This window comes from Rhinoraja longicauda, chromosome 11, assembly GCF_053455715.1.
Source record: "Rhinoraja longicauda isolate Sanriku21f chromosome 11, sRhiLon1.1, whole genome shotgun sequence".
NCBI classification, from domain to species: domain Eukaryota; kingdom Metazoa; phylum Chordata; class Chondrichthyes; order Rajiformes; family Arhynchobatidae; genus Rhinoraja; species Rhinoraja longicauda.
In genome coordinates this window covers 44,080,725-44,095,198 of record NC_135963.1, presented here as the reverse complement: position 1 = coordinate 44,095,198, position 14,474 = coordinate 44,080,725, and the positions used below count along the sequence as shown (strand labels likewise).

Below are 14,474 nucleotides of genomic sequence, written 5' to 3'. Positions count from 1 at the left end.
CCATCAAAGAGGAATCTACATTCAGCCAGAGACATAGTGGAAGCTGGAAGGTGGGAAGGAAGTCAGTGGGGCCTGAACAGATGAAGTCAAAACTAACATTCAGTATCTGAATCCAAACCTTTACATGGTCAGCAGGCATAATTGAAGCCCCAATACGCAAGTTATGAGGGAGTTATCACCATCAGTCTAGATCACAAAGTAAACAGAAGAACACAGACTGTTCAAGAAAAGCAATATATTTATATTCAATTAAGAGATTTTTGAATAATCCTTCCATAAAATGGAGATGAACAAGAGGGAAGGAAAAAAACTGCATTGCGTTTTTTTTGGAATTAAAATCCAATTCGTTCGAACATTTTAAACATGTATTCGATGTTGTTAGCAGGAGAAGCTTGATAAAAGAAACACTCGGCTGTAAATTGAAACCGCAGACCAGAAAAGAAAAGCAAACCAGCAGGTTTCCAAGTCTGCACAGGCAGGCAAGCTCCATAGGATAAGGGGATACTCGAGTCACAGCAAACCAATAAATTAAACTGTTTGAAGAATGCGTTAAAACCGGCAATTCATAACACAAGCACACATTCTTTCGACCCCTCTCTCTATTTAATACTTTGCTTGACATCTTAACAATTTCTTAAACACTCAAAATATTTGAAATGTGGTTCAGCATCTCCCTTCTCCGGTTTGCAAGTAAAACATTCCCGAAAAAAGCGGAGTGGAGTTTAATTTTCGAGTGGATTGGATTTGCAAATATTTGATTACCTGATTAAAAAGTGCAGGAGGACGGGGGAGTAATAGGGCGACCAGGGGTTCGTAATGGCATGTTTGCGTTTACAACCTTACAGGGTTTTAAGAAGAATGAAGATTTAAAGGGGGTAAAAAGTTGCAGTTCTGAAATCCCGGGAAAGGATTAAGTAGAATTGGATAACAATAAGATAGTTTTGATTTCAATGCAGTGAGAAAAGAACAGTGAGAAAGGAACATGGAGGATGGTGCATTTGGAGTTTGGAAGAAGCCAACATTGGAGTGTTTGGAGCAGAGCTAAAAATTGAAACAATAAAAGATGCAGTTGGTCAGAACACCTCAGAAACCTTTTGATTGTGAGCCATTCCTGGGGATTCATGTGATTTTTTTCCCTGCATCCTGCACAAGTAGCAAAAACAATCTTGCCCATAAAAAGTGGAGCAGTTTTGGTTTTGGTAGAGGTCTGGGCTAATGATTATGAATCATATTTTTTTAAAAATGATTAAGAAATCAAAAGGGGGAAACAAAATCGTGCGTTTTCTCTATTTTGAGCTCGTTGGCTGCATTTCGTCTGGGAGGTTGCCATGGTAATTGTGCTTGCACTTTGTGTGTGGAGATCCAGCGCGGATTTTGCAGCGACCGACCGACCGTCCGTCCGCCGCTGGAATCCAAGAGCTTTACTGCCAGTGAGTGAGTGAGTGAGAGTGAGTGAGTAGCAGCGTGTCGCGGATCCGCACCGAGGAGGAGGACGGGCGCAGGCAATCTCCGCTCCTGTCTGTTTTGTGAGGGGAAAAATAAAGGAGAACGACTTCCTTTCGGGGAGGATCGGCACGTTTGTTTTTTTTAAGAGGGGCGGAGGCGGAGGCGGGGGGAAAGTTTGCCGCAGAGTTTGAGAAGTTTCTCGTCGCATCCACAGTTTTGCATCATGGCGAGGGGGAGCAGCCGCAGCCGCAGCCGCAGCGTTGAGATGGGAGCCGGACACTCGGCCTCCTGGGCGGCGGCAGCGGCAGCGGCGGCGGCAGCGGCAGCGGCAGCGGCAGCGGCAGCGGCGACTCGCCGCGCCTGTCCCTGCAGCCCCCCGACCGCCCTCCTCGCTCCCTTGCTCCTCCTGCTCCTCCCGCTCGTCTCGCCCGCATCGGCCGCGCCGCCCGAGTCCGGAGACTTCGCCATCCTGGAGGAAGCGCAAGTTCTTGCCAACCAGATGCGAGTGCTGGCCACCAGCGAACTCGGAGTCTTCAACATGCAGGTAAGGTCGGACTCGCTCGGCTTCCCGGCGCAGAAAATGCATGATACGTCTTAAATTGCCCAAATCTTTCATTTAAGAGGGGGGGGGGGGGGGGACAAAATCAAACTGAGTTTGGGATTGGGACCTGAAGAAGGGTCCCGAACATAAACGTCCTCTGTCCATTCCCCCATAGATGCTGACTGACCAGTAAGTTCCATCAACACTTTGTTTTGTTCAAGATTCAAGTATCTGCAGTCTCTTGTGTTTCCATTTAGGGAAACCTGTTCCCTTAATATTGCAGTTTATTATTTGCTCTGATCTTGGTTGCACAAGTTGCTAGTGGAATTACATCCAGTCTTATTGGTAAATATGGTGGGTTCGCATGTGCTTGTCTCGTTGAACTGATGTCTACTGGCCATTGGAGTGTAGGAAATTGGCGCCTACTGTCACATTGATTTATAAAATAAATCTGGATGAGTGTGCACCCATTGCAGACGTTATGCATTCTATTTGGTACCAGCCATTGATTATCTTTCCTCCCGGCAATAAGGTTTCATCCTACTTCTCACTCCCTGCTCTCAGCAATGCTCTTGTCCATCCCAATATCAGGTGCACATTGCTGCCTTTTCCTATTTTATGTAAACGGTGCCGTTCATCATTTATTCCCATGCCTTTTGTGCCTGTAATAAAATGCTAATCTGTTTCTAATCATTCTCTTTTCCCATATATTTTTGGACTTTTTTCAATTAATGATTATCTATGTCCAGTAGAATATGTGTACTCTGCCTCTTTTAACCCTTTTCAGCATATTTTTGTGTTTAATTCAGGCTTTATACTTTCATTCTTTTAGTCTTGTGTTGTTTGGAAGGCATGGTGCTGCAAGATTGAGGATTAAAGGATTTTGGGATTGTTGGGTGCCTCTGACCTGTGACTTCTCCATTCTGGTGTCCTAAGAATTACAGGCTTTGCATCAGTGATGTGTTTGAGCTGATGTTTGTATTCAGATGTGTTTAGAATGTTATAGTAATTCATTTTTCATCCTTTTCACGTTTTCCCTGAAATAGATATTATGCCATTTGTCTTAATAGTGTCTGATTTTAAACCTACTGTTTCCGATTTTTGTAAATATGCTTCATGATTCCTTCATTTGTAATGCAAAGAGTGAGCCCCCGATAAAACGTATGTACCATTTTTGTTTCGTTCCTTGCGCACAGATGTCAGTGACAAACAGAAGGATCGATGGCATCTTAAGTCTGTGTGGGGCTGACAAAAGGTGAAAGAAAGCAAATGGGCTTTGTAATCAGAGAGTGCTAAACTTGCTCGGTCTGTGTGGCACTTTAACATGTGGGATGGATTTACATAGATGGGTGAGGGTCTTAATGACCCTCACAGAACCCCCTGTTTCACCATCTTTGTGTTTTTATAAGTTAGGCACTAGTAAATGTTGATTGGTGTTTTATTATAAGAAAGGCAAGCTTGAAGCACCCTAGTGATTTTGGTGGTTGGTGTCCTGTGAAAAGGTATTAAACTGAGATTAGGAAATCCAACATTTGATCCCTGATCTGTACACAGTTCGTTGATCACAGCGAATGCAGCAGCTGAGGATAAGGGGAAGAATGGGGGGGAGGGGGCAATGGTGGGATTGTTGATACATTGTATTTCAAGGATTGGAAGGAGAGTATTAGCTGAGTTCTAGTGTCTGATACCTAGTGACCACTGCAATAAAGTCTGTGGGTGGTATAGACTTGGTTATGATGCCTGAACAGATAGTCTTTTAGCTGGCTTGAACAGTGCGACACCAGATAAGCATAATCACCTTCAGGAGAGGAGCTTTATGTATTTATTTCTTTCTCCATCTATCCTAGTGGGCAGGCATTGATAAAAACTCAAAGCTCAGGCTTAGTATCCTGGACTTGAATAATTCCCAGTTATTTGTCTTCCTTGTTGTTCGCTTGCTTCATGAGGGGGACAGTCCCCGAAGTCCTTACCTTTCACCCCATCAGCTGTCGCATACAACACATGATCCTCCAACATTTTTACCCCCGTCAACGGGATCCCGCCACTAGTCACATCTTCCCATCTCCACCCCTTTCCGCCTTCCGCGGAGACCGTTCCCTTTGCAACTCCCTGGTTAACTCATCTCTTCCCACCCAAACCACCCCCTCTCCAGGTACCTGCAACTGCAGGAGATGCAACACCTGTCCCTATACCTCCTCCCTCAACAGTCCAGGGACCCCGACAGTCCTTTCAGGTTAGGCAGAGGTTCTCTTGCACCTCCTCCAACCTCATCTACTGTATCTGTTGTTCAAGATGTGGACTCATATATCGGTGAGACCAAACGTAGACTGGGCGATCATTTTGCTGAACACCTTCGCTCAGCCTGGACCTTACCTGATCTCCCAGTTTGCTAAACACTTTTATTCTTGTTCCCATTCCCACACTGACCTTTCTGTCCTCGGTCTCCTCTATTGTCAGAGTGAGGCTAAACGCAAATTGGAGGAACAGCATCTCATATTTCTCTTGGGCAGCTTACAGCCCAATTGACTGTATGAATATTGATTTCTCTAACTTTAAGTAACCCCGGCATTCCCTCTCTCTCCATATCCTTCCCCACCCAAGTCGCACCAGCTTCTCGTTTTCTCCCAACAAACAGTTAACAATGGCCTGTTTCCTTTATCATTGTCTAAATCTCTAATTTCCCTTATTCCTGACTAGTCTGAAGAAGGGTCTCGACTCGAAACGTCACCCATTCAATGAGATGCTGCCTCTCCCGTTGAGTTACTCCAGATTTGTGTGACTATCATGAGGATACAAATACCGTTTCCAGATTTATTTAACTTGCTATTTAAGATGGGTATTTTAATTTTGAAAATATGTGTAACTTGGACCCTAAAATTATGATATTTCTTGTGGGTGCTTACAGAGATCACAATGCAGTCTAATATTACATCAAATTATATTACTTAAGGGCTCCAAGTCAGCAAAAGTTTGGGTTTGAAAATTTGAATCGGGATGTTTTCTGCCATCCTGGAGATTCTGATTTCTCCAACGATTTGGATTCGCAGGAATTGGGAGACTTGTAATTGTTTGCAGAAAGTGGCAGCCTTCAAATGCAAGCAATTGTTTGGCCAAGCTCTTTGACTGTAGCGTGCCATCAGAGCCAATCATGCTGCTGTTCACAATTGCAGTAGATTTGTGAGGATAACAATCGGCAGCAGCAGCCATGGATGGTTCTTGTGATAAGTGCTCTAGCTGTCTGAGATTAGCTACATCACCACAACTAAGAATTGCAACTCTACCGCTGCACCACTGTGCCGCCCACAATACAATCACAATTCAATGGTCAATGTGGGTGTGTCAAAATACAAATTGATATTGGGTGTGTGGGGGATCCTGCTGAGGTGCAAGGACATAAGAAATGGGAGCAGAATAGGACCTTGATGTTTCATAGGCTGGTACTGATCATTAGAAGCAAACGTATGTTTATTGTCGCATTATGTGAGATTGCAGGATGGCCCCACTTTGTGTGTATAATATGTTCCTTCATGATGGTATACGTTGGTGAAATAGATTGAATAGTCTGATAGAATATAACAGCTCAACAGCCAACATTATTGCTTCTTTGTGTGGCCTATTCAATATGATGCTATTAAACTTAATAATTTAATTAGCAATTTAATTTTGTTAATGGTTGAAACCTTTTTGAAATGAAGCACATTGTGTGCAAAGTGGCAGGGAAAATCTTTTATTGTATATGATTGTTGATTTGTTTCCAAATGTAATGTCATTCTGAAAGGTTATTTTGAAAAATGTCACCGCTGACAAAGCCTGGATTTTTTTTCATTTTATTTTACTATGACATTGTTCCATGAAATGCATAAAACAAAGTACATTCAGCAAGTCCTGGAGGAACTGTTAGGATCCTGGGGTTTGTGAGAATAAATCGGAATTTTTAATCGAGCTTTGAACTGCGACTTCAAAGTGCTCAGAAATCACAAATAACGTAAGCAATGTCATATTAGCCAGGACTGACATTTCACTTCAAACACCAAGCGCACAGCTGTCTGAGGCAGATATTAAAAATTGTATCTCTGGGCAAGGTAGGCAGGCTGATAATTAGGATTTTTATTAGCATCCACCATTCTGCAAGCATTTGCATCTTACGGTGAATTTGAGATGGGAAATGTACAGCAAAATCTCAGTTATTTTATTTGAAAATGACACTTGCTTGTTTTAAATTGACTGCGAAGCTGCAGGATTTGAGATGGTCTAATTCAGATCCTGTGAATGTTGCTTTGTCCCCAAGAATATCTTGGTTTGTGTGTTCTTTTGGGAATATGACATGGTTGTCATGAGAACGTCAATAAAATGTAAAGGTGAAATATTTTATTTGAATTGTACTAAAACATTCGGTAATATGAATTTAGAATTTGGGTCATTTAAACTTGGGTTATGTCAAGCAAGAGCATTTTGGGTTGTGGATTGAAAACAGAAATGCTGGAAAGACAGATCAGGCAGCATATGTGAACAATGAAATAAGAATTAATGTTTCAAATAATGATCTTTCTTCCGAATTGGTATCAACATGGAATGCTTCTCTGATTTGTTATCTCATGCTGCCTGATAAAATAAAATTAATATCCTCATTCGGTTTATCAGATTTCTACTGTTGCTTCCTGTTTGAATCTTCTCCAGGTGTACCTTTACCAGCATAATCGAAATACAAATTCTTCTGCAGATGCAGAAATTTGAAATAAAAACAGTGCTGGAAATACTGAGTAGATCAGTCGGCATGTGTGCAGAGAGAGAACCATTTAATGTTTTGGCTCAATAAACATACATCAGACCACTTGTTCTGCCGATATGTCCTTATCTCTGTTTCTCTATAGAAGTTGCTGCCTGACCTGCTGAGTATTTTGAGCACTTTGACTCTTTACCTCTCACCAGCCTTTTGAGCTTACACAACCACCATCACATGCATCATTTGGTCTCTCCTTTTCTCCACTCTATCTATTGCAAGGCTTTATTCTCTCTCCACAGATACTGCTCAACTGAGTATTGCCTGAATTTTATTTTTTTATTTCCCCCCGTCTTGTACGGTGGGGTGGTGATGTTTTCAGTTGAAACCGGAAACCTAGGACTTTTCTGCCTTCTGAAGACATTAGTTATCCTACGACACTTTGAAGAAGAGCAATAGAAATCTTGTTGGTGACTTAGATTCATAGAGTCTTACAGCGTGGAAACAGACCCTTCGGCCCACACTGGCCATAATGTCCCATCTACACGAGTACCACCTGCCTGCGTTTGGCCCATATCCCTCAAAATCTGTCCTATCTATGTACCTGTCTAAATGTTTCTTAAACGTTGCAATAGTGCCTACCTTAACTGCCTACAGCTCGCTCCATATACCCACCGCACTTTGTGTGACTTGGCTAATATTTACCTCTCAATTGGTGTTGCAAAAGCAGGTTGTCTGTGAGACTTTCCTTGGTGCAAATTGACTGCTACTAAAAGTTCTGCGTTCAATAGAACAATTAGTTATTTGGGTTTTATTTCCTTCTGTTGTGAAAATACCAGATTTGCGTTTGCAGAAAATCTACACTGTGTAATTGAGATTTCTTACTGCACAGCTGAGTATATATTGACAGCGTGCATGGAGCCAAACTTGAGAATGTCCTTCTGCATGGATTGTAAAAGTTTGGAGAGTTAGTAATGCTGTCATAAGACAACGCTTGTAACATTGCATGACAAGTGAATAACCCAGTGTTAAATTGACATGATGAGATAAGCCAGTGCCATGGAATGCAACATGCTTTATTAAAGCCAAGAGTTATGGTTAAGCACTTTGAAGATCCACACAACACATTTTAGAGTATACAGTTACATTGTTATTCAGTCAACACTTGGGTCAGATTGAATCGACTGTGAATTGTCTTTACAGTACCAGAGAATGAAGGGAGGACCAAATAGACAGATGGGTACTTGTGTGAATGTAGGAGTCCGAAACTTTGCGAGGTGCTTAAAAAACCCAGCTTCTAATCTTGGACAAATGGAAAATCCCCCCCCCCCCCCCTCCCCATGCATTTAACCTGGAGCAGGTTCAATAACACCAATCAATTCACAGGAGAGAAATGGCTTCTAGGAAGATGAGTAGGTTTTGGATAATATACATTTAAAAATTAATTTAAATGCGCAGGGACTCTCCAGGTTATGGAAGACATGACTTAAGGAAATATGATTTTACGCAATTAATATTTGAAGGCAATAAAATGTTAACAACATTGGATACAGTATGAAGAAGGATTCTAGATGCCGGAACTGGATTCAGTTAGTCTGAAGAACCATCCTGACCCAAAACATCACCTATCCATGTTCTCCAGAGATGCTACCTGACCCACTGAGTTACTCCAGCACTTTGTGTCTTTTTTGTAAACCAGCTTCTGCAGTTCCTTGTTTCTACAGTACATGTTACATTAGTTTAGTCATGGGCAGTGTTAGGATGAACAGAGAAGATATTCCATGAAATGAGAGAATTTATAGGTAGAACAAGCGGAATTATACAATATGGACAGAAAGTGCAGCGGTAACTCAGAAGGTCGGGCAACATCTTCGGAGAAACATGGATAAGTGATGTTTCGGGTCAGGTCCCTTCAATCTGGGTCGTTACTGTAAATGGGCTTTTCTGACTTGCAAGACAATTGTTGACAGTTCACAGGAATGGAACCCTTGCAGAACACAGGGACACAGTGTTTTCCCGTGTTTAGTAGTTAAATGTTTTAATTATTTTTAAAACTTGCAATAATTTAAAGTATTTAAATTATCTGATTAATTCTTACTTAATCCTGCCAAGAACAATCATAAACATTAAAGGACATTTGAACGCTGGTGAACCTGGGGGAGCTGATTAACCAGTCAAAGCATTTCTGGAGCATTGCCGATCACTGACATTGGGAAGGGCCAGTGTTCATTAGGGAAGGCCTCTGTGCCGGGTGATGTGGGGATGGGCGTATTGGTGGCTTGCCGCTCACTTGGTGAAGTGGGCCAGATCCAGCATTCAGTAGGCTGGCTGTGGTTGTTGTGTAAGTTGCCCAGTTCTGGTCCAAACAAAACAAAGCATGTATTTGAAACTGCAGCATGTCCAGCTGAAAGGTGGGGGTGCTATTCTTTGAGCTTATTTTGGCCTTCATTTGAATAGTAGAGAATGTTATAGACAGGTCAGAGTGGGATGAAGAGTTAAAGCGATGGGCAACTCGAAACTCTGGCTTGTCCCTGCAGGGAAAGCAGTGCTGCTCCACAGAGTGGTCACCAAACCCATGTAATCACTGAAGATAATGCATTGGATTGTGGACAAAAAAAGTGCATGTGAACCACTGCTGCACCAGGAAGGACCATGTGGGTTCCTCGTTGGGCCATGGAAAGACACAAAAGAGCAGATGTTACACTGGGCTCTGCACTGAGGAAGGGAATGATTGTTGGAAGTGGAAGCATGGAATGCTGAAATGGGAGGGGAAGATGTGAATGGCGGAGGAATTTTGTTAGAGTTGGTGAAAATTATGAAGGCTGATCCATGGAATGCAGTGGTGGTGGGTGGATGGTGAGGGTCGGGGACTCTGTACTCATTGTGGCTCAGAGACGGTGGGGGGAGAGGGGTTCATAGCTGAGGTGCAAGAAATAGATTGGTTGTGGCGAATGGCACTGTCAACTGGTCTAGGAAGAACCGCAGTTAAGGAAAAGAAAGATGTGCATCTGCGTTGAAAAACATGCCATCAGAACAAATATGAAGATGGCGAAACTGCAAGAATGGAATTGTTACTTGTCTGTAGATGTTGCAACTAATTACAAGATTTAGTAGTAGTTTTGTTCTTGTTAATATTTTGCACTTGCCTCTTTCTGAGATAGTTATTGTTGGGTGTGATTTCAACAATTTAACTGACCTGCACCATCTTGTGGAATTGGTTTCCTTGCCTTCAAGGCTTGGGGTGAAAGCTCTTGAATGAAAACGGAATCTTTTCATTGTATCTGCCAAAGTCACTGATATAATTCCAAGAGTCATCGCTGGATAGTATATTACACTGGCAGCCTTGACTAATTTCTACGATTTATAGTCCTAAGGAACATGTTGTAATTGTAGAGGTGCCAATTTTTGACTTTGCCTGGGCTAACTGTGGGAATGTACAGTGTCACAGAACTTCTTCACTACTGAAGCATATCTAATCTAGTTAGCTATTTGCAAAAGTGCCTCGAGACTTGACTCTGTTCCTGTATTATGAAGGAGGCCATTGCATGAATTAAGGTATCTTGGGAAGTGAAGATGACAGTGGGAGAAGGAATTGACACCAAAAAAAAAAATCCTGAGAGGCTGATAAAGTAATAAATGATATGGTTCAGCCATCTTAATCCTCTAAGCCTTTGGACAAAGACGTGGTTTTAAGAATTACAGTGTTAATATTTGGGTTAGACAGAACTGACACATGGAATGATTTGTGAGGAGGGATGTGGAAGTTTTTATTTGGTGATTCTCCATTCAGCTCCACTAACACAGGGATAAAGTCTTCAAAATTGGTTAAAATTCGAGTGAATTGCCTTTGTGTATTAAAATCCAGTGCTAGTGCAAATTCTCAGCTGTCTGCAAGTACAAAATTGACTATTACTTTTTCAGAGAAGGGAGCTAATTGTAACTGGAGTTATTTTTATCTTTTGTTCTTAATAATTCATCTTGACTTTCCTCCATTTTGCTTTTGGTCTTTTCTGCAGTGTGCATTTTGAAAGGAAACCTAGTTTTACTGATGAAAAATTTGGACTTGACTCTATTCCAATGAAATGTAAAATGTAGAATCTTTTTATCTGGTCTTCCAGAAGGAGTTTTTTTTAACAACAGGAATTCTGAGTGAGGAGCTAAAAAATTGCACCAGGATTTGGAGGGGAGTAGCCATGGAATAAATCAAAAGGTCAATCTTGTATAATCAGGCTGAAAATCAGAAGACAATAATTGAAGAAGGTAATAATCGATGTAATGTTTTAGGACATTGGAATGGATGTGTAAGGGAGCAATTCACTGATTCATCTTTGTTTTAGAACTTCTGAATAGTAAAAAAAAATTCTGACAGACCATTAATGGGGAGAAAATGAAATGGGGAAGCAAGAGGTTTTTAGACTGGTGCCATTTTTGTGGTCAGAAAGGTGAGAATTGTTGAAAGAAAAATTCAGTGCTGAATGAGCAGATGCCTTATGTATTCAAAAGAGAGCTAGATATAGCTCTTAGGGCTAACGGAATCAAGGTATATGGGGAGAAAGCAGGAACGGGGTACTAATTTTGGATGATCAGCCATGATCATATTGAATGGTGGTGCTGGCTTGAAGGGCCCAATGGCCTACTGCACCTATTTTCTATGTTTTTATGTTTATGGACCATTCAGAATTAATCTGAAGATTGCCAGTTGTTTGGACGTTGGTGAGGCTGCATTTGGAGTATTGTGTTCAGCTTTGGTTACTTTGCTACAGGAAGGATATCATTAAGCTGGAAAGAGTGCAGAGAAGATTCACAAGAATGTTGCCATGAATCCAGGGCCTGAGCTATTGGGAAAGGTTGGGCAAGCTAGGACTTTATACCTTGGAGTATGGGTGGATGAGGGGTGATCTTACAGAGGTAACAAAATCATGAGGGGATTAGATGGGGTGAATGCATAGATAATTTTACTCAGGGTAGGGAAAATGAAGAACTGGAGGATATAGATTTAATAAAGTGAGAGGGTCAAGATTTAAAAGGAACCCGAGGAGCATTTTCTTCACTCTCTGAGTGGTGGGTATACTGAACGAGCTGCCAGAGGAGGAAGTTGAGGATGCTGACTAATAATTCTGTGTATTGCTGTGTTCTTTTTGCGGCAAATTTAAAAAATGGATTGAATCTTTAAGGCATTTGTATCATTTCCTTATTATACAGTTTCTATTTTTGCTAAAGGTTCATAAGTTACACAAAAATGCATTGGAAGTTAAGTGACTTTTCAGTTTCTTGTCCATTATTAGCTAGGCCAGTATTATTGTCAAACCCAACTTGCCTTTGCAGTTGATGGTCACCTGTCACCTTGAGATGCTGTAGTCGGTATGGATGTCCCCTTCATGGTTGCATGCTGGTCATCAAATTTAGTGTTGTTCCCTCAGAGGGATTTCTGAGCTTTAGCTTAAAGTGTTTGTTGCAGTTTAATTCAGTAGTACATGGAACAAGCCAAAACTCCTTGACATTGTACATTTTTCCAAGAAAATACATGAATTTACTGCTTGCAGAAGTGCATTCTGTTGCATATACTTTGTGTAGTCAAGAGTGTTTTATTGTCATATGTCCCAGATAAAACAATGAAATTCTTACTTGCTGCAGTACAACAGAATATGTAAACATAGCACACTGTAAACAATATAATAAACAAGAGAAAAAAAGTTCAGTGTGTACACACACACACACACACACACACACACACACACACACACACACACACACACACACACACACACACACACACACACACACACACACACACACACACACACACACACCCCCCCCCCCCCCCCCCCTCCCCCCTCCCCCACACCCACACCCCCATTGGGCCCAAACCTCTCCTGCATTGGTGCAGCACCCTCTCCTCCCTCCCCCCTCCCTCCTCCCCTTCTCCTCCCCTCCCCCTCCCCTCCCTCTTCCCTTCCCTCCTGTCCCCCTCCTCCCATCCCTCCCTCCTCCCCTTCCCCTCCCCCCCCCGTACTCCATCCCCCTCAACCCCCTTTATCTTCCCTCCTCCCTCCCCCCCCTTCCCTCCCTCCCTTCTTTCCCCCCCCTCCCTCCCTAGCATCAAAGGGATGACGGTGAGTAAGGTGGCACTAAAATTGTCGCGCTATCGTGTACTGTTTTGACTGTAGTTCAGGAACAAACAAACAAACAAACGGGAGTTTTAGTATACAGATATATAAATATATACATATGCACATACACACACACACACATAGTGCGTTCATTGTGGCCCAAGGGCCTGTTCCTATGCTGCACTGTTCTATTAATATGATCTGATGCAGAGCTGCATGACCAATGGATTTTGTTCAGAAAGCTACTAATTTGGCTACTGAAGTATCTAATTCTGTAATAGCTGCTGCATGTTTCATGGTGGGAGAAGATCCTTTAAAAAAAATTCTCTTGGTCTTTCTAATTTGTCCCATGTTACTGCTGTGGTTTGTTTACCAGCTGCATTTCATCAATGGGTTAAGTTCGCCATTTCATATATTTTTTTAAAAGCCACTTTCCATTTTCTAATGATATCATGCAGTTGCACCTCCATTGCTATATGGAAAAGCCACTGGAACATAATTACACAATGTAACAAACATGCTTGAATGCCGAAAGCCTGCAAACATGTTATCGGGTGCAGTTTGGAGGGGACAGAAAAGTTGATAGTGAGACTGTGGATTCATTCATAACTATAAGATTCAGGATTTTGCGACATTTCAATAAATTGGTGAATAGGTGATTAATGTAATTGTTTTAGTAACTTTGATATTACTTGACAGATGCAGTGTTTTGTTAAGGTTGCAAGCCTATCAAAATATTTGGGAGTTAAGGGGTTAAAGTAAGTTATCATATAAAGTCTGAGTTTTAAAGACAAGGTAAACATCAAGCCCCCATCCTTGTTTGGATTTGCTTAACTATTAGAATGCAGGCAATATTAAATGAAGGTCAGATAACACTTCAAATCATGGTTCTATGATCAAATGTAAGTGACAGATGTTTGATTTGCTTTACTGGTACAAGATACACTGATTGTTTTCTAGAACATCATAAAACAATTACAATGGGGAAGATGGGAGGAAGTCTGATATCTGTAAATCTTTGACCAGAGTAATTTCAGATGAGGAATGCTAAAATGTTAATATTGTAAGGCATCACAAAATGTTTGTGGGATGCTGATTTATGCAGAGCTGTTGATTTAGTGCTGGGGTATTGTTTTGCTATAAGGTGATATTATAGGCCCAATTCAGGAGAGTGTGTGGGACTCCATCTTGAGTTCTTTACTTTCCATAGTGCATGTTTACAATCCTTATTTAATGGATGCGCAGGCTGAGATGAAAGAAGCATTTTTTTTGTTGTTGTTGGCGGTTTTCTTTATATTTGGCACAGGAGCTTCTGGTCGCCTTGGTGCGAGCTTTCCAAATCTCTGCTGACAAGAGAAGGGAAGAAAACCTTATCACTGCAAGCTTGAGTGGAGAACAATGAAGATTGTTGGAACTTGTGGGGGGCCAGGGCACAGGGGGTTGGCGAGCATAAGGTTTGGAATGCAGGGCAATCAGTGCAATTGACACGCATGCATCGTGCCATTTGTGCATTTAATTCACTCTCTACTCCCAGCAGTGGTTTTAGCATTTAGAATGAGAGACTTGGGTAAAGGAGATTAGTTTTTCTCATGACAATAGATTCTAAGACTTTATAATTCCTATGGCTCTCGGTGAGCTCTGCTTCTCACAGCCCCAG

The 14,474-nt window shown here is 41.8% G+C and overlaps 1 protein-coding gene across 1 annotated transcript in view; it reads left to right on the top strand.

The window, feature by feature from the left end:
* The first annotated feature begins 1,419 nt into the window (after positions 1-1,419).
* Positions 1,420-14,474, top strand: part of cachd1 (cache domain containing 1) — a 163,274-nt gene continuing 150,219 nt past the window's right edge. The window contains exon 1 of the mRNA XM_078407508.1: positions 1,420-1,990. Within this exon, the coding sequence (XP_078263634.1) occupies positions 1,670-1,990 (321 nt within the window). The 5' untranslated portion in view covers positions 1,420-1,669. The remainder of the gene's footprint in view (positions 1,991-14,474) is intronic.